The following is a 19,652-nucleotide window of genomic DNA, read 5'->3' as shown; positions in this document are numbered from 1 at the left end:
ACAAACGATTGAACCATTCAACTTAACAAGAACTTAATCCTGATACATTTGTAGCTGAAGCCTTCACAACTAAATACTTCTAGGACCTTGATTATGTACTCCAACTTGAAAAAGAATGAATGAAAAATTTACACAAGTATTTGTGAACTATATTACAAAGAAATCAAATCTTAAATGAAATAAAAATAATATTTTGGCATGTTTATAGATCAATATTTTGAATATTGTGGGACTGTTGTCCCTTTTGTTTGGATTCTTGTCTAGTTACTGTAAAATTTTTACGATGACATATAAAATCACCGTTTGAAAAAAAAATGTTTATAGATCAATATTTGATAAAGAGTTTTGATTGCAGTCACGGGCATGCGGTATAGGATAACACAGCTATCTTTGTCAATCACTTGATAAGATTGAAATCTTTGGCATTCTTATAATCAAATGCATATTGGTGTGGAAAATTGTCAGCCAAAACCAAGAGTATACGATTATGGTTTTCATTGTCTGCCGTTCACCTTCTTTAGCAGTTTAATTCAGATTGTTCAACATTACTAGGGTTTCTCACTCTTGTTTTTTCACCCTTCCTACGTACGTAGGCCTACAATTGTTGCTGTACATCTAGACAATTTATTAAATCATCTGTTTTTTGATGCCATATGGAAACCAAAGTTGGAGTTTTTTTCTCATGGAAAAACTGAAAAAGTAGGGAAATTATGAAAGGGATTTTCTAATTTAAGTTAAAAATAGTGGAATTAAAAATAAGTGCATACATTTGGTTGGTTCAATTTCATGTAATTTAGTTAATTTTTGTTCAACTAAAATTTGTAAATCGAATTCCTTTTTATTTCTCATACTAAAACATCTCTCTTGACCGCACTTGCATAACTTGTAGTACAACTTATATCTTCAGTCAAAAAAAAAAAAAAAGAGTAAACTTTCAAAAAGCTTAAAAGCATTAATAAGAGGGGTTAGTTTGAAAAGTTACCATTACAATTAGCACAGACTCTGAAGAAAAAAATTAAAAAACTTTTCATTCAATTCTCAGTTTATCCACAATTGGACAGACAATAGTCAAAACAGTTGACACCAATGACTAGTTTGGCAGAAGGAAAAAAAAGAGAGAAAGTTTAAGTTAGAAAAGAAAAGAATAGAATAGCTAGCAAATATTGTAATATTTTTTCATGTTGTTTGGGAGCTTTTGGAAATAAAGAGAATGAAATGATTCTTCTTTATTTGAGAGTGGAGAGAAGTAAAAGGAAAATATTTTACATAAATGCCCTTAAAACTTGAAATTCACATGACATCACAAAATATTATATTAAAATACGAGTAAATCTTATATGCACTAATAATATATACATTATCACCATTAGATCTATGACATATGTATAAATGTTGAAGTTCAAATTCAAATTTTATATAGTTATTATTTATTCAGCTACTAACAGTTTTGGATTGACCATTTTGGACTAACAGTATTTTGTAGTTTGAAAGAAACGTGAGATGCCTCCTTTTATTTCTATTCTTTTCCTACAAATACTCCTAAATGCCAGAAATATTCTACTTTCTTGCTTAGTCCTTTATTTTCTCACCAAATTTGTCCTCCCAAAGGAGCTATTTAAGTAGAAGGATCGAGGAGAAATCACAACATCCAAGTTAAATAATTTCATGTGGTAACTGCACTAGGAAGCTATCACATTTGGATAAGGTTGTTAGGACTGACCCAGGAAATAGACAAACTCAAGTGAGAACAAAATAGGCGGTATAACCGACCATATAATGTTTAGGCGGTAGACACCAGCCATAAAATAATTAGGCGGTAAAATCGACCATATAAAAGGGTTGCGGCAATCCAATAAAGACAAATAATAAAGCAAATAAAAAGACACAGAAGATTTACATGATTCGGTCAAATTGACTAATAAAATCACCTTTAATATTGTTTTAACATATTTAATTTATGTTAAATACAAATTTTACCAGTTTCTCTTTTGTAAAAATATAAGTATATTACTTTTTCAATTTTAGTTGTAAACATTTATGTATTTTATGTAAATGTAGTGATTCAGAATAAAATGCCCATAAATAGCTAGTATTTTGTTGATGTAATGCAAAAAAATCCATAAAGAGCTGATATATTATGGGCGCAATCTTTTTTACTTTCAAATATTTAAAATTTGTTAAATGCAAAATCTACTAGTTTTCCTTTCGTAAAAGTATAAGTATAATACTTTTTCCAATTTAGTTACAAACATATATGTATTTTACATAAATGTAATGATTCAGAATAAAAAACCCATAAATAGTTAGTATTTTGTTGATGTAATGCAAAAAACTCATAAAGAAGTGGTATGCTATGGACAAAAATTTTTTACTTTCACATATTTAAAATTTGTTAAATATAAAATTTACTAGTTTCCCTTTAGTACGTAATACGTTTCCTCTTTGGTGGCCCCACGATGGCTTTGTTTAGTAATTAGTACTGCTTACGTTTCCTCACAAATGTTTTATTCTTAGACCCTTTATATTTATGTTAATTCTGTGACACTCCAACACATTTTGAGCTTATGCATTTTGAGCTTATGCAGCACACAATATTTTCAAACCCTGATTATAGGTCTCCATTTGCTTTTGTACAAATATTCCCTTCTTGGTCCATATATGTCAAGTTACAACGTGCCACCTTCTTTGCCATATGTTTTATTTTCCACACCTGTCTTCAAATATCCGATTACACTGCAGAATTTACCCATACTAGTCCTCTATATGGCTGATCTTTTTGACCTTGATTAGTTGGTCGTAAAAAAGTGACTGCCCGGTACCTGTCGCCTGAAAGGCTGAAAGACTAGTACAAGTTTTAGCCAATCGTTGTTATAGTAGCAGAGTCGCTAAGATGTTACTTTTTTGACCCAGCATTAATAGTAGGGATAATTTTACAAACCTTCCTTGAGGTATATGATAATTACAGATAGTACCCCTTAGGTTTAAATAATTACAAAAACCTCCCTTAAAAAATACTTTGAAACTCACTTTGCTGATGTAAGCAACAATTCCCCATTGAAAATCCTAAAACGCCCTTAGATGATTATCCTCCAGAAAAACAAAACTCCTTAGTAACGTTAAATTCAAAACATTACTCACACATTTTTATAAAATTCTTTAGTAAATTTATTCCTATCCACTAAAAAAATATTGATACCTACTTGGCCAACAAAACTAATTCAATAAGAATCTATGTGTGGAGGAAACTAACATTTTTATTTACTCTAAAATCACCACTATATGGAGTAAGATTGGGTTTAGGTTTTGTGGGTGTCTATGACAAGATAAATAAGTTTATTACTCTTGTTCTTCTTTTTTCATTTTTCACTTTTTTCAAAGGATTTACTAAATTTAATTTACAATACATTAGTTCTCTTCATGGAGACTTTAAATTCAACATTGGATGAAGGTTATTTTTGTCATTTCAGACAATGAGGGGAGATATGTATAATTTTTTAAACTTGGAGGGTACTGTCTGAAATTGTTATAAATCTTAGGGGAGGTTTGTGAAATTATCCCTTAATAGTAATATATGAGCTAAACATGAATCCCGTGTTACTAATAAATTAATCAAATTATTTCAATTTGTTTAGAATCACCTTGGCATCTGTGCAGTACTTTGGCCCCATAGAATGGGAAGGCCGACCACCCCCACCATGATAAGTATGTAGCTGATGTTCAGAGCAAGGAGAACCATACAATGGCTGGAAACCAAGTCAAATGGCTTTTGTTGATGCTAGTTTTCGTTTCCTCGCTTATAGCCGTTTCATCCGAAAGGAAGGCAATCTCTGCTAGTAGGACATTCAAAGAGCTGAATCGCAATGGGCCTTATCTTGGTCTTATTACGGTTTTTGCCCCGGAAGAAGATGCTTTTTTCGCTACTGGTGCCTTCAAGCCTAACCCGAAGCACCCTTATGTGGATTTGTCAGGTACATGATCAATCCCCAATGCATACGCTTCAATATGGTACTAAAAGCGCAAGTGTATCGATTATGATGATTGAAAATGGTGGTTGGTTTCTTACAGGGAGACGGTTTCGCGTAGGGAGCATAGGAGGATCAAAAGTCATTTATGTAAGATGTGGAGAGGGAATGGTAGGTTCATTTCACATCCTTCTGGTCTGGTTATTACAGACAGTTGCTTGTAGTTGTTATGATTTGTGATCAGCAACTATGGTGTCTTAGTTCACTGGCCAATCTAGTTCACAAATCAGAAAGTTGAGTTGATCGGTTAAGTTAGACAGTAGTATTTAAATCGTAAGCAAAGATACTGCTTGCTTAAGAGCTACAGTGCTGGCAAAATCATTTTCATTTGCTTAGCTATTCATGTTGATAAGTAAAAGGGTGTATAACATTAGTAACAAGCTAATCACTGAAGGAAGTTTGGCAATAATGAATTTTTCTATTTCGGCCATTGCTTTTTTTCTGTTAAGTACTACTACCTCAAGAAATGTCTAATTGTGGTACACTCAGGTGAATGCTGCAGCAGCAACACAACAGATGTTGGATGTCTTTCGCGTGATTGGAATTGTACACTTTGGCATTGCAGGCAATGCTAACAATTCCATGTCCATAGGAGATGTCATCATCCCTAAGCAGTTTGCTCAAACAGGGTTATGGGACTGGGTGGTAATAATCATTTGGCTCATTTCCTGCCTCTGTATGTGCAGACTACGAGTTTATTTGCGTACAATCTCTTCATTTTGCAGAAATTCAAGGCAACAATACCGACAAATGATGTTGCTGAACTGGACTTTGGAAGCTATGATGTTCCCAATGGAGGAGACAATGAGTTGGGGAGCATTGGGTATTCGACGGAGTTCTTCTACTCTAAGTCAGGAAAGCCTAATGCTCCTGAAAGAACACTTTGGTTTCAGACAAGTCAGAATTGGCTAGAAGTATCTTCTCGTCTGGAGGTGAGTTACTTATCGCTAATACGTAACATCCTCATTCGCTTTGCAGCCAGCTAATTGCTGCTGCCTAAAACATTTTTTTTCCTCTTAAGTTGTCTTCAACTAGCCCTTGAATCTAATGGATGCATTTTCACTAATACAGGGGATGGCGCTGGAACAGTGCGTGAACTCGAGCTTGTGCCTTCCTGAAAAGCCCAAGGTAGTTGTTGGACTGAATGGCGCAACTGCCAACATTTTTGTGGACAATGCAGCTTACAGGGAGTTCCTCTATACAACTTTTCATGTTTCATCACTTGATATGGAGAGTGCAGCTGTAGTTATGGTAAACGCCTCCCACCAAAACTAATCTGAAGAATATATCTGCTTAGAAACTCGGGCGCGCATAATTACTAGTCAAGATAACTTGTTATGTTCATGTTTTCTGGAATTGCAGACATGTTTATCGAATGGCTTCAAGGTAATTGTCATACGAGGACTATCGGATTTAGCTGGAGCAGAAGATGGAGACAATACTATTCGTCTGTTTGGCCCTCTTGCAGCATCAAATGTAGCCAAGGCTGTTGTCCAATTTGTGAAGACATTGCGAGGATTTCACTTTCAACTGTCTATTTAGCCGCAACAGAGATTCAAGTTAATCAAGAGGAGTTTGAGAACTCATTTGCTAATAGACAAAGAAACTAAACTAGACAGACTTCAATGTGCACTGACGTCTTTTTGGAATAAACATGTACCATCAAAGCGTTTTCTCGCATTTCGAATAAGAATTTCTTGCCATTCCTCCAAGGCCAATCTTGGGTGAAGCATTGTTCCGTGTTTCTTTCATATTGAGAGATCTTGAAAGTAACAGGTATTATGGTTAGATTTGTAACTGAAACCTTCACAACTAAATACTTCTAGGCCCATGATTATGTAGTCCAACTAGAAAAAAGAATGAATGCGAAATTTACACAAGTATTTATGAACTACATTACAAAGAAATCAAATCTTAAATGAAATTTACAAGTTACTTATGGCATGTATAGATCAATATTTGATAAAAAGTTTCATAGCAGTCACGGGATTGCTGAGTTTTTCAATAATTAGTTTTTCAAATACTATTAAAATTTTTAAAAGGTATTCTAAAAAGTAGTCTTATTTTTTTTTAATGTTTAAAAAAATATCTCAAAATATATTCTAAAAACTCTTTTACTCTTAAATATTCCAAAATATTTTCTAAAAATATTCCAAAATATATTATAAAAACTCTGTTAAAGTAAAATTTTTTAAAAACACCCCCAAAAACAGTTAATCTAAACGCACGTTCGCTTGATAAGATTAAAATATTCAGCATCCTTAGAATCAAATGCTTATTGGTGTGGAAAATTGTCAACCAACTAAATACTTCTAGGACCTTGATCGTATAATCTTGGTTTTCATTGTCTGTTGTTCACCTTCTTTAGCAGTTTAATTCAGATGGTTCAACATTACTAGGGTTTCTCACTCTTGTTTTTTCACCCTTCCTGTGTAGGCCTACAATTGCTGTTGTACATCTGGTCATCTGTTTTCCAATTTTGATGCCATATGGAAACCAAAGTTGAAGTTTTTTTTCATATGGAAAACTAACAAAGTAGGGAAATTATGAAAGGGATTTTCTAATTTAAGTTAAAAATAGTGGAATTAAAAATAAGTGCATACATTTGGTTGGTTTAATTTCATGTTATTTAGTTAATTTTTGTGCAACTAAAATTTGTAAAATGAATTCCTTTTTATTTAGGGTTATTATCACTTTACTTTACCCCCCTCAACATTAGGTGTTACTATCAATTTCCCCCTTAACGTTATTTTTTAGTCATTTTACCCCTAAGACTAATGGTCAAACTTAACGAAATTATTAATCTAAGTGATAAGACATTTTAACTTTTAAAATTATTATCACTTTACCCCCATAAACTATAATCTTGTTATCAATTTATCCTACCATTAAACCAACTTAACAAGTTAAAAAACGTTAGAAGATAGTACCCTCTTTTTTATATAATAAAAACAATAAAAAAATTTAGGGTGGCTCTTCTCCTTTTCAGTATCAAGAAAAAAAGTCAAAACATTTCTCTTTTTTCTTGACAATCTTATTAATATTAAAGAAAAGAAAAATAGGGGAGAGAGAGAGAGAGAGCACAATTTTTTTTAATACAAATAAGAAAGAATTCAATATTTTTATTATTTTAAAATTACTTTTACTTTTCTGTTTATTACCCAATTCCAATCCTAATTTCGAAAATATTAAAATAATACGATAATATTATATTCTTCCTTATTTTTTTTCCTTTGCAAAATCTAATTTTTTGACTCCTTCTGTCTTATCTCCTTTTCTTTTCCTAGTATTAATAAGTGTGAAAAAAATTTGAAAAAAACCCTTTTATTGTTGTGTTTTTGGAATCTTAGAGTGGAAAAAAGGAAGAATAATTATTCCGACTTTTTTATTTTTAATTATATATAAAAAATAAGTACATTTAAAAATTTTTGAACTTACTTTTTAGATTAATGATAAGGTAAAATATTAAGAAAATAATGTTACAAAGTAAAGGGTTATATCACCATAATTTAAAGGGATAAAGTAATAATAACAATGTAGTAATGTTATAAAATAAAAGGATATTTTTGTCAAAATTTTATTAACATACTGAGTTGAATTATCTATGAGCTGTGTTTTTAAATTCGGACCGGATCGACTGGTTCAATCAATCGAATCAAAAACCGGCCAAGTGTCCGGTCTAAGTTACTCTAAAAAATCAGATGTATAAAAACTCGGTCAAACTCGGCCAAAAACCGGGTGTGACAGGCAAACCAGTAACCGGGTTTGATAGGCAAACCGGATGAACTGGTTTGATGTCAAGCTTTTTTTTTTTTTAAAAGGTCAAAGCATTTTCAATATTATATTTTGGCCTCTAGGTTGTTAAAAATTATAAATATATCTCAAATATTTCATGTTGTCCTAAAGTTTGATGTTATTTTTCAATCATATCCATAATTTTAATTCTAAACTTGTTAATGTTTATTTAATAATATAAATTACTACTTGATCATTCTAATTTCTTTGTAATTTCTTATTAAATATATTTGCAACATCAAATATATATAAATATACATTTATTAATATCAATATACTCTTAAGTATTTTACATATAATATTTTAATTTTTAAATAATTTTTAATTATGACGTCATCTGATTCAACCCCGATCGAATGCGATCGAATCCATTGACCCCTGATCGAATCCGGTCGATGCCCGGTCCGAGTCTGAAAACATAGTCTATGGGGTGAAACGACTAAAAGATAACATTAAGGGATAAATTAATAATAATGATATAGTTTAAGGAAGTCAAGTGATAATAACCCTTTTATTTATCTTTTTATTTCTCATACTATTACTTAAACATCTCTCTTGACTGCATTTGCATGTACAAATTATATCTTCCGTAAAAAAGACAAAAAAAAGCAAGCTTTCAAAAAACTATTTTAAATTTCTCTTAAAAGCATGAATAAGAGGGGTTAGTTTGACAAGTTAGCATTACAATTAGTACGGATTGTGAAGAAAAAGAATAAAAAACTTTTCATTTAATTCCGCACCCAAAAATTAATTAGTAATAAAAGAAGAGCCCCTCTTCAACTTTGTTCAACTCCTTTTGATTAACATACTAACATATTAACTGAGTTTAATTCATGCTCTGTAATCTTCTGCATAACGAAGGCAGAGAAAACTTAGAGCCCGAATCTGCCTGCGGATGATCCATGGCGCTATCTAGGCTCCGAAATCCGGTGATCTCTCGAGCACCTTCCCTTCTCCGAGCTCGGCTTTTCTCTTCCACCTGCCGATCCCTCCCTCGGTAAAACTCGCATCATCTGCTTCCTCTCTATCTCGCTTTGCCGGGGCTCTCAGAATTGTGTGTAATTCATTTTAATGTCTAATTGAATTTTATTCATTTTCATCGGTAGATTGTCAGAGTCAGCAGCTTAGCACATTTGTCAAACAAGAAAGATATTATTGAAAATGAGAGTTGAAAATTTTGGAACTCGGATTTGCTTAGAAGATTAGGAATTGTTTATGGATTGAAGAAGAAAGCTTGAATCATTTAGTACATAACTTTTTCATCCTCAATTAATTTGTGGTAGAAGATTATCATGCGCAGTTTGTTTGGCAATTTGTTATTGCCTTCGATCAATGTCAGACCTTAAGAAATGTAATGCATGGGCATATCTTGCTATCAGAAGTTTTGTCAATTGGTAATTTCATGCTTTATTAGATCAATTTCATGAATTTAGACTTGCTATGATATTCATGGACGATGTTGCAGTTGAACAGTTAAAGGTATATGAATAAGTATTTAAAAATAGTTGATTTTCTAATAAAATTTGGATGGCTTTCAGCCTAAAAAAACATCCGGATGGCTCTAGAAAAAGAATTTGTGAGAAACATAGTTATGATACGCGAAGATTGTTAGATATGGGAAACTGCTGTTGTCGCAGTTGGGAAGTTCTTAATAAGACTGTAAGTGGAGTAAAAGGTCATTACATTTTAGATAGTTCGTTTTGTACTGTTCTTAGTGAAGTGCATGTACAGCAGAAAAAAATAAATCCCACCTCGAACTGTGCTTTACTCCTTTAAATTGATAATAAAGAGATCAAGAATGTAGTACACTTGTGGAAAGGAGGATAATGATGGTAGAAATATGTCTTCAAAGGAATCAACAGAGAATGCTTGCCAAGTAAAAAAATATAAAAGGAAAGGGATAGAGAGACAAGAAAAATGAAACAGGATGAGTCAAGGCTGAGATTAAAGGGTAAGAAAATGATAGAATGAAGAGATGCTTTGCTTTATGAGAGAATTTATGTAATCATAAAGGAAGAAAGGGAATGTGAGTCTGAGGTTAGCATGTTTGGGGGGATGTGTGTCTCTTTGTGTGTGTGTGTGTGTGTGAGAGAGAGAGAGAGAGAGAGAGACGAAGAAAAAAATGAGAAATTAGCAGAGACAAAAAGATTTGTTGAATTTTAGTAGGCAAGAAAAGGTCTTGAGCTAGTAACAAAATTAAAGTTATTTTTTTAAGAAGCATATGCATATGGCTCACAGTGAAGTCAACTAAGTTGCAAACTACATTGACAAGGTCTTTATAGTTTTACATGTTATGTTTTGCTATATGAATGGTTTTTGTAATAAATAGAGAGTTGCATAGCTCTAATGAAAATTCATAAGTTAGACCTTATTAGACCCTGTACATCTTCTGGAGTAGGAGAAATTGAAGTCTCACAGGTTTGTCAAAGAAATATGGAACACGATTGATTCCTTGGCTGCAATAGGATCTAATTATGGTTGATGAAGAGGAAAATAAATTAGAAACAGCATATCTTTGCATTTCTGTATGTATGAGACTTAACATCCTGCTTGCTTAAGTATTTATTTTTTCAATGGCTACCTCATGCAGCAGCTCCAGGGTGCTCAGTTCCTTTGCTGATGTTGAAGGCACATTATCAAGGTGGGATTCTCTAGCGTTCACAAATTTTTTTATTTGCATGCTTCTTGGACTCATTTAATGTTAGGTTCTCCCAGAACATAGTGTTTTCTGATTTGAGATTGTGTTTCTAGTAGGTTTTGTGAAATGGCATTGCATTATGTGATGCTTTCAGTCTACGGGGTGCTTGAACATCATGTTGCGGACCAACTGAATACATATCAATAGACAATATGTTGCCTACTTAACATATACACTGTCTCCCTGTAGTTGCCAGACATGATCATTTACTTTAGAAATTCTTTGATATGCCTTAATTAGTTCTACAATGCCTTATTTGCTCTACTGTAAAAGGCCTTACCACATTCATGAATTGCAGATTTTAATCTGCTAGATATCTAAAACTATAGTATGGAAATTATTTGAGGTTATTGGATAAGACCCTGTTGACCCTGGGTGTGTTGTATCTGATCCACAAGCAATCTCTTTGGTTTATGCATCATAATATACATTTGACATGATAAGGTAGAGATAGTTAGCTTCTATCTTCAAATCATTCAATTTAAATGCCCACTAACGTTGTAGTTTGTCAGGACTACATCTGTACCTGTTTTTGGTCGATTACATGGACATTCTTCAAAAACGAAGGTTAGTTGTGAAAAGTTGTGGATTCCTTGCCATTATTAGCCAGCACATGCTGTTTCCTAATACTGTTCCTAAATTGGCAGTCACGAATTGGTGTACGGTATTTCTCATCTGCAGGTATGGATAAACTGTTTAACAATTGTAGATTCTTCTACTTGAACTGCTGGAAATTTTGCCATGATATTGTCAGCATGACCTTGTCAGTTGTTGTTTCTTTGCGTTGATAATGATCAAGCAGTATGAAAATGCAGGGCCTTTTTAAGGTAAGTGCAGTTTGATCATGTCAATGATTGGGCCAATTATGTAGAATGTTGGACATAGAAAAACAAGCTATGTCAGATTGAGTTTAGCCTTACCATAGGCAGAATACTGAGTGTAGTATTCACACGGTATAATACTTGGTGAAGATTCATATTGGTTAAAATTGGCTAAGGTGAAAGCTTGCATCTTGTTTGATGGATATAGCTGCCTTGTTGATCTTTATCCAGTGGTTAATTTTTAATGGTGCAGACAGACCAATTTCTAGGTTGTTGAGAAATTAAGGCCTGAACTGCTTTGGGATTGTATACATCTTTTGGCAGTATATTGAGTGTTGGCTTGTAGGCTACCTTTTATGTTTTTGAAGTGGAGTGTGGAATATTAATGTGCAAATGATGAACATGACAAAGGGTAAATAGTTGAATGATATTGCTTGCTCAATTTTATTGTCTTGTCCTTAATGGGTAACAATGTCATTTCAGATCCTCTCCAAACGGTCGTTGGAATGCCAGCTCTGTCCCCTACAATGGTAAGATTGCTGCAAAGGAATTAAATTTCTATTTTGAGAAAGATTTCTTTGATTTGTCTGCAAACTGAATACATTGATGCTCTGCTGCAGAGTCAAGGTAACATTGCAAAGTGGAGGAAAAAAGAGGGAGACAAGGTCAGTTTGCGTTGCTGTAGTGATTCCTCCATATGATGCTAAAGTTTAGGTTGATCTTTAGGGTAGTAGTATACAGGTATACGGTGAAATATTTAGGATAAAAATAGTGAAACATTTTTTAATTGAAAACAAAATGGAAATATTTAGCCATTTCTGCTTTTTCCTTTATGTGCTGACTTGGAATTTTATGCAACAGATCAATGTGGGGGATGTGCTATGTGATATAGAGACTGACAAAGCTACACTTGAATTTGAAAGTCTTGAGGAAGGGTAGGCCTAACATTTCACCCCTAGTAATATGTGGGAATGTTATCCAAAATCTGGATTCGAAGTGCATGTCTTGTACCTTAGTTATCAGTGGATCTCCGCTCTTATGCATACATATTTGTCTGTATTATTCTCAAATATTTTCTCATTAACGGTTTGCATCAATAGCAACATTTTAATTGGAGTTTCCATAGTTCTGCTTTTTATTGTGCTCATCTGAGCTTCTGTTTGTTATATCCTTTTCACTTCCGAATTACATCTGGTACTTCTTTTCTGTTCTTCCTCTTTCAGTTTCATGACTCTATATTAAAAATGAATACTGTGTTTTCTCAAGGATTTTAACATATATTTCATATTGAACAGAGAAAGCCTGAAACACAGAAATGTAAAGTTAATATGACTTACTGAATTATCATGTTCAGCTGCTTCTGTGCTTCAATACTAATGGGCATGGCCTGGCTGAAAATTGACCACAGGTTCTTGGCTAAGATACTGGTACCTGAAGGTTCAAAAGATGTGCCTGTGGGACAACCGATTGCAATTACGGTAACGTGTGATAATCCTCACATAATATATTTTTGTTCTTCTATTTTTACTGAAAAAGTACAAGGATTAAAAACCTGCATCTACTTTCTCTTACTTGGATACGTTCAGCAATAAGAAACTATTTGTGATAATGGTATCTTTTCTTGATAGCTCACATAGAATCCTTATTTTGTTGAGCTCATTTTCTTGGTAGAGTTGCTTTCTTATTTTGTAGAGTTATACCAACGATTCTTAACTTGTGTAGATTTTTCATCAATATACTGCTCATTCTTCGGGTGTTTTTTGGTTTTTATGGGCATCTCACTGTAAAAAAGCCTGACTTCAGCTGCTTCACTAGGTTGAGGATCCAGATGATATAAAAAATGTATCTGTTCCTGCTGGTGGTGGAGCAGAAGTCAAGGAAGAAACATCTGAAAAAAGGATAGGTAACGAAGAGAAGAAACAGCAAACAAGTTCTCTGAAGACAAACACAGCAGAACTTCCTCCTCATTTTGTTCTTGGAATGCCTGCATTATCCCCAACCATGGTATGGAAACAAAGTTTAATTCTTCAATAAAAACATCGATAAAATCCGTGCTTCTTCCAAGACTTCCATGGTCTGTCATTGCCTTGTAATGTTTCTTCCCCCACACCCTTCTCTCATGCAGAGCCAAGGAAACATTGCTAAATGGAGGAAACAGGAAGGTGATAAGGTCAGTTATGCGAGGATTTTTAGACATATCTGTAAGATGGGAAAATTATTTGATTTGAGTGATGGTGAACAATGTCATCTTTGTGCTTTTATTTATTTCTTTTTTGTCTGTTGTCACCTCATTCAGATAGAAGTTGGGGACGTCCTTTGTGAGATAGAGACCGACAAAGCAACCCTTGAATTTGAAAGCCTTGAAGAAGGGTAATACATTTTTTTTAAACTGCTAATCCAGAACAAATTATGTTGAACTTTCCTGTTATTCCTGTATTTCATCATTTCATTAACATATTGAGGAAATTGGTCGTTGTTAATATATGAAATGTTATGTTTCAATGTGGGTCTTGTTCTGTACATGATGACTTTCTTGACAAGGTGGGGAGGGACCTAATTCAAACTTGTGTGCATGTCTTTGTCCAACTTGGTCAGTGTATATGCACGTCTTCTCTTTAATTGTTTTTTGCACTTATCTTTTATTTTCTTTTGGTTGGGCAGATAGGTGTGAACTGAAGGATGAACACTTTGTTGTTTAGTTCACCAACAATCCAGTGGTTCTTGGAGACTATTGGAATCCCGTACCCCTCAAACCATTGTTTTTTCTCCCGCTTTCTAATGTGCTCAAATAGATTTTAGAATGTTGCTGATAATATAGTACATGGCATTGTAGGGAATAAGTCAAAAGACTCCATTTATTGTAAAGTAAATGACTTTCTGAGATATATGGTTTTGTTTTTATACCTCCAGATTCTTGGCCAAGATTCTAGTTCCAGACGGTTCAAAAGACGTGCCAGTTGGACAACCTATTGCCGTAACTGTGAGTTGCTAATACTTAGAATTTTCTTCTTCAGCCTTTAATTATCCTGACATTCTTTTCCAGTAGGAAGAAATTTTCCTGTGAAGTAAAGGATACAATAAAATTACTATATGATGAAGCACCTAAAAGCAACGATCTTGTTTTGAAGTATTCTATTGTCTGAAGCTTGTTTTCCTATGTAATTTCTGTTAATTTGTAGCACTTCAGAGGGGATTGACGCTTGTTTTTTCCCCTAGGTGGAGGATCCAAATGATATTGAAAGTGTAAAAACATCATTTAGTGGTGATAGAATGCTGCAGGAGGACAAGCCTGTCCGGCATGACCCGACTCCTAAAACAAAAGCTCAAAAAACAAGTTTCAGTAGAATAAGTCCATCTGCAAAGTTGCTTATTCTGGAACATGGATTGGATGCGTCATCAATACCACCTTCTGGTCCTCGTGGTACTATTTTAAAGGGAGATGTTTTAGCTGCCATAAAATCGGTGATTGGATCTTCGAAGATCTCATCATCTAAAGAGAAACAAACCCCATCTCCACCGGTTAAATCACAAACTGCTTCACCAGGATTGTCTGGATTAAAATCTACTTTACCCCAGGCTGATGCATATGAAGATTTACCTAATAGTCAAATTCGCAAGGTAATCTCTTTTCTGTTTTGATTTTTAGTATACAGAGAAATAAATTGCCTTACAGAATAAAAGTCATCATGATAATAAATATTCTTAGCTTAGACCGCAGTTTTTATGGTGTGTAAGTTAAGAGTCATTGCAAACACCTTCTGTGGAGAGATGTGAACATATTAGAAAGCTTCAAACCTTGTATGAAAAGAGAGAACATCTTAATAGGTTTGGTAAAAGAAAACCGAAACTGTTAGTTCCTAGTACTGGTACTTGCTGCTTTTGCAAGCTGCCCGATCAAGCTCTCCTCTGGGCGCATGCTTATGGATCAAAGATCTCTTGAATTAAAACATCTCAACTTTTTCTCCCTTCACAATGAGGCTTAACATGCTGATCACATATTTTTTTCCTTCAAAAATGCATTTTTTTTTCAGGCATGTCCATATCAGCTTTGCTTATTTTCATTATTGCTAATCTATACATCTCTTTGTATATTTCTATTGCACTTAATTGCCAAGTTCTTCTGCAGGTTATAGCGACTAGGTTATTGGAATCAAAGCAATCTACACCTCATTTATATTTATCTTCAGGTTTAAAAAAGTTTTTATGAATATTGATGCCTTCTGTTTAGCAATTTAACTCATATCTGAAATGCCTTTTGTAATTTCTGCTAGATGTCATCCTAGATCCTCTTCTCTCCTTCAGAAAGGAGCTCAAGGGTATGGGCGCTTGCTTCTTCTTTTATTGTTATTGTTATTATTATGTTTATGTTTATGTTCATGTTTATGTTTGAGAGCTTTCTTAATAGCTTTTTGCATTACAATTCTGTCTTGCAGAAAATTTTGATGTTAAAGTTTCAGTGAATGATATTGTCATCAAAGTTGTTGCAACGGCACTGAGAAATGTCCCAGAAGCAAATGGTAAGTCGTATCATTATGTCTTTTCTGTTTGTTCTAGAGTTGAGTTATTTGTCATTAAGCTCAAAATAAAAGTTTAAAATGGTAAGATGAGTTATTAATTGACTTTTAAAACTAGTAGTAATGGAAACCTGATTGAGCCTGAAGCTGTTCTGTTTTAAAACTCCATTGAAGTTTTTCTTGTTTTGGACTGACTCTGGTTTCGTTATAACTGGTTTTCAGTTCTGCATTGTCATTATATTTCCAATCTTTTTCTTAGAGTTGAGGGAGAAATAAGTGCTTTAGCTCCTCCAACTAAATGCCATGTTGGTCTATTACTTGACAATAGAATGCTGTGGTGATTTTTTGAAGTGTTTTTATCCTGTTTATATCCGGATATTTTGCTGGATCAATGAAAGAACTTTGAAAAAAGTAATACTTCAGTGGCTGTTTCAGTTGTAGAAGTGTTATTACTCAGGTCATTCTCATTTCTTGGTTGCTAATTGTTTTAAGCTCCTTGTCACTAGGATCATATAGGTCTACCTCACAAGGAGTCGGTTAGAAGTATTGGGTAAGGGAAAGTGTTCAACTGTCAAGTTCTTGTTGCTACGACCAAAGAGGAAGATTGTGGGCTCAAAATATGTTGCGATATTTTCTAATGCACATGGTCTTTTCAACATGAGGCTTTTAGTTCACACAGATGATTTCAAATTGGCAACCGTCCTCTTGGCGTATGTAATAATAAACATATTATGATCATTTATGCATAGATATAACACCATATCCTATCGGAACTTCTTCCAATACTTTCCTGTTTAGTGTCCTAGAAACTTCCAAGGGCAGGGGAAGAACATTTACTGGCTTGCCTAGATCTCGTATTTCCCACTTATTTCGTTAGTCAAACCAACCATTCTCTCCTCAATGCAATAGATTGTCTTTTCCTTCTTCTGGTAGATAGGTAGCTCCCGAGCTAGGAGCGCATCATCCAGGCATGGTGTAAAGGAACATAGGATGCATGCACTTTAGGGAAATTATGATATATATATATATATATCTTTCTATAACTTGTTGCTTTATGAAAGATAATCTATGTAATTACTAAGTTCTTGGATTTGTACCATGATGCTTTCTATTTGTATTATTTCTTGTCCTAAGCTGCCAATGAATCTTAATATGCAAATCTTCAGCTTACTGGGATGTCAAAAAAGGTGAAGCAGTATTTTCTGATGCGGTTGACATATCAATTGCAGTTGCTACAGATAAGGTACTCAATTGAATATCTGCTACTCTTGTCAAGGTATAAAATTCACTTCTCTCATTATATTCTTTGTGAATTACAGGGCTTGATGACTCCTATTATTAGAAATGCTGATCAAAAATCCATATCAGCAATTTCCTTAGAGGTACTTCTTTGAACAGATGTTTAAATCTTTTCACTTTTAGATACACAAATGCAATACCTTACCTAAGCCCCATATTCTCCATTGAAGGGTTGATATGCAGAAGACTTGTAGACTTTCAACCTACATAATTTGTATAAGATACTTTATTTTCTCCAATCTTGGCATGCATGATCTACTGATGAAATTGCGTGTCCTCCAATAAACAAGAAAGTTAAGAAGGTATGCAGAAGAATCAATTTCACTTGGTGGAAAATAGCAGCAATTGCTGTTAAAGATCAGCTAGAATCATGACTACAAAACCGATCTCTCCCCACCCCCCCCCCCCCCCAAAAAATGAAAAAACTGTTTATTTAGCATCTTCTTTACCTGCCATAAAAATGTATTACGTAGGGTGTAGTTTCATTGCTTTCCAGAAAGGTCAAGCATTCCTCTTGTAACCGTTTTGAAATTGTCAGTGTCTAATTCTGCATTAAATTGTTCATTTTTGGTTGTGGACTTGAGAACTAATTTATTCTTTTGAGTCTGAAAATGTATTGTTTTTTAGTTTGCACTAAGGAAGTGATTTATATTTTGGCTGGTGACTTCAAGCACATGTATGAGTGTGTGTGTGTGTGCGTGTCACTTTGTGTTTGTCCTCGTGTGTCTGATTAACTTGTACTTTTATATCTTCTGATCATTTGCGCACAAAAGGTCAAGGAACTTGCTGAAAGAGCAAGAGCGGGAAAGCTTAAGCCAAATGAATTCCAGGGTGGCACTTTTAGGTAAATAGGTTTAAGCATCTGAATTTCGCTTTCAGCTCTATAAATTCTGTTCTGGCCATTAATGATTTATATACTTCTGCAGCATCTCAAACTTGGGAATGTTTCCGGTGGACCACTTTTGTGCAATTATAAATCCCCCACAGGTTCTCTCTCTCTCTCTCTCTCTCTCTCTCTGTGACATGTGCACATACTTCCAAACATCCCTTGAGGGAGTGGAGATTTTTCTATTCTGGTTTCTCAATTCGAATTTGAAGTCTAGAAACTTGTCCAATGGATCTTTTTTGTGTACCCATCCAGGCGGGCATTCTTGCAGTTGGTAGAGGTAATCAAGTTGTTGAGCCTGTTGTTGGAGCAGATGGTATGAAATTGATGGTTCTTTATTGTCTCTTCTTGTTTTAATCCCTGGCTTTTGAGGTTAATTTGATTTTGGACTTTTCAGGAATTGAGAAGCCGGGTATTGTCACAAAAATGAGTTTAACACTGTCAGCCGATCATCGTGTTTTTGATGGACATGTTGGAGGTACGCTTCGCTCATCCTGTCCACTAGTAAAAACAAATACAAATTTGTCTTGTATCTGTCCATTCCATTCTTTGAAACGTCTCTTTCTTATATCCACCCATGCAAACTCGGACTTTGCTTTCCCTCCCTCTCCTCAACCAACTAGTAAAAAGAAGAAGAATGCTGAAACGGCTACATTTATGTGCATTTTCATTTCATTGTCAAAGTTATGAACACGTGGATGTATTTTACAGGTGCTTTTCTCGCTGCTTTACGTTCAAACTTTTCAGACATTCGAAGACTTCTTTTGTGAGTTGTCACGAGGATACAATGTACGTGTAGAACAGCCATTTCAGAAATTCTTAGAGCTAAAGCTAGTTAGCATAACTTTGTTGTGCCATTTTGCGGAAAATTCTATTCCTGAGCTCCAACTTTTTGCTTTGAAGATTTTTCAACAGTAATTAGATATTAGTTCTTCTTAAGATTGTCTTTAATTCAATTATCATAGTTCACGCAAGTGTGATTTTTTCTTTTCCACCTCCCTTTCTTATTTCATTGCAGTTAAGAAAAATAATGTACAATAGGGGTGAACATTTCTGCCTTGTCCCCCGAAATTGTTAAAGGTTCTTCCACTTAATGCATTTTGAGCAATTCTTTTCTTAGAATTTGTATTTGCTGTCCTGGCAAAGGATGGAAATTGAACTATATGTACAAGCAGGCCGCCACAAATATATGCCTATGTTTCTCCAAGGGGGTACAGATTCTGCATTTTTTCTCCCATCCTAGTTATTTTGTGCTATGGATGTTTTTTTTGATGCAATCGCGGCTGCATTGTTTGTAATTTTCTTAATCTCTAACAACATAAGGTGGTTTGATAAAGAATTTTATGACATGAAAATCTGATGGTTTAGACCATTAGTATGACATGTATTAGACCATTAGTATGACATGTAACGAGATAATCATAATCATGTATGTCCAGAAAGATGGTTGTGAGACAGATCAAGAAGTTCAATTATCTCAGGTGCTGGAGCTTTGGACGGATAGACCCAATTGTTGCTTGAGAGATTTAACCAATCAGACCGTCAAGGCTTGCAACTTCTGCAGGCATTTCTCTAGATAAGTAATTGATCGAAAATCAATCATTTGGACGAATCCGA

The 19,652-nt window shown here is 34.2% G+C and overlaps 2 protein-coding genes across 4 annotated transcripts; both read left to right on the top strand.

Annotated features, from left to right (window-relative positions):
- Nucleotides 1-3,658: 3,658 nt before the first annotated feature.
- On the top strand, nucleotides 3,659-5,740 carry LOC113725726 (bark storage protein A). The gene is made up of 6 exons (XM_027249062.2): nucleotides 3,659-3,968; nucleotides 4,066-4,133; nucleotides 4,512-4,667; nucleotides 4,748-4,954; nucleotides 5,094-5,273; nucleotides 5,385-5,740. Exons 1-6 carry the CDS (start codon nucleotides 3,740-3,742, stop codon nucleotides 5,562-5,564), a joined length of 1,020 nt encoding a protein of 339 aa, XP_027104863.1. The 5' UTR covers nucleotides 3,659-3,739; the 3' UTR covers nucleotides 5,565-5,740.
- A 2,857-nt stretch (nucleotides 5,741-8,597) lies between these two features.
- On the top strand, nucleotides 8,598-19,157 carry LOC113725725 (dihydrolipoyllysine-residue acetyltransferase component 1 of pyruvate dehydrogenase complex, mitochondrial). 3 transcript variants are annotated; one of them, XM_072074135.1, is made up of 23 exons: nucleotides 8,598-8,814; nucleotides 10,411-10,458; nucleotides 11,028-11,082; nucleotides 11,163-11,196; nucleotides 11,820-11,866; nucleotides 11,957-12,001; nucleotides 12,198-12,271; nucleotides 12,745-12,814; nucleotides 13,152-13,340; nucleotides 13,462-13,506; nucleotides 13,633-13,706; nucleotides 14,247-14,316; nucleotides 14,553-14,954; nucleotides 15,463-15,523; nucleotides 15,608-15,652; nucleotides 15,770-15,853; nucleotides 17,017-17,093; nucleotides 17,170-17,232; nucleotides 17,923-17,993; nucleotides 18,076-18,136; nucleotides 18,291-18,351; nucleotides 18,433-18,513; nucleotides 18,747-19,157. In XM_072074135.1, exons 1-23 carry the CDS (start codon nucleotides 8,720-8,722, stop codon nucleotides 18,803-18,805), a joined length of 1,911 nt encoding a protein of 636 aa, XP_071930236.1. In that variant the 5' UTR covers nucleotides 8,598-8,719; the 3' UTR covers nucleotides 18,806-19,157. The 3 variants fall into 3 exon arrangements, with proteins under 3 accessions (XP_071930236.1, XP_027104861.2, XP_071930237.1); XM_027249060.2 differs by having other exon boundaries at nucleotides 8,599-8,814; nucleotides 10,408-10,458; XM_072074136.1 differs by lacking the exons at nucleotides 8,598-8,814; nucleotides 10,411-10,458; nucleotides 11,028-11,082; nucleotides 11,163-11,196 and adding an exon at nucleotides 11,260-11,342.
- Nucleotides 19,158-19,652: the final 495 nt, after the last annotated feature.

Source organism: Coffea arabica, chromosome 2c (genome assembly GCF_036785885.1).
Source record: "Coffea arabica cultivar ET-39 chromosome 2c, Coffea Arabica ET-39 HiFi, whole genome shotgun sequence".
Lineage (NCBI taxonomy): Eukaryota > Viridiplantae > Streptophyta > Magnoliopsida > Gentianales > Rubiaceae > Coffea > Coffea arabica.
This window is presented reverse-complemented; position numbering and strand designations above follow the sequence as displayed.

Bases quoted from the DNA above. Each gene is read 5' to 3' on its own strand.
- LOC113725726 (XM_027249062.2), top strand. From the start codon at position 3,740: ATGGCTGGAAACCAAGTCAAATGGCTTTTGTTGATGCTAGTTTTCGTT. The intron at 3,969-4,065 runs GTACATGATCAA...GGTTTCTTACAG, and splicing joins CCCTTATGTGGATTTGTCAG to GGAGACGGTTTCGCGTAGGG. The intron at 4,955-5,093 runs GTGAGTTACTTA...TCACTAATACAG, and splicing joins AAGTATCTTCTCGTCTGGAG to GGGATGGCGCTGGAACAGTG.
- LOC113725725 (XM_027249060.2), top strand. From the start codon at position 8,720: ATGGCGCTATCTAGGCTCCGAAATCCGGTGATCTCTCGAGCACCTTCC. The intron at 15,854-17,016 runs GTAAGTCGTATC...GCAAATCTTCAG, and splicing joins AAATGTCCCAGAAGCAAATG to CTTACTGGGATGTCAAAAAA. The intron at 17,094-17,169 runs GTACTCAATTGA...TGTGAATTACAG, and splicing joins TTGCAGTTGCTACAGATAAG to GGCTTGATGACTCCTATTAT.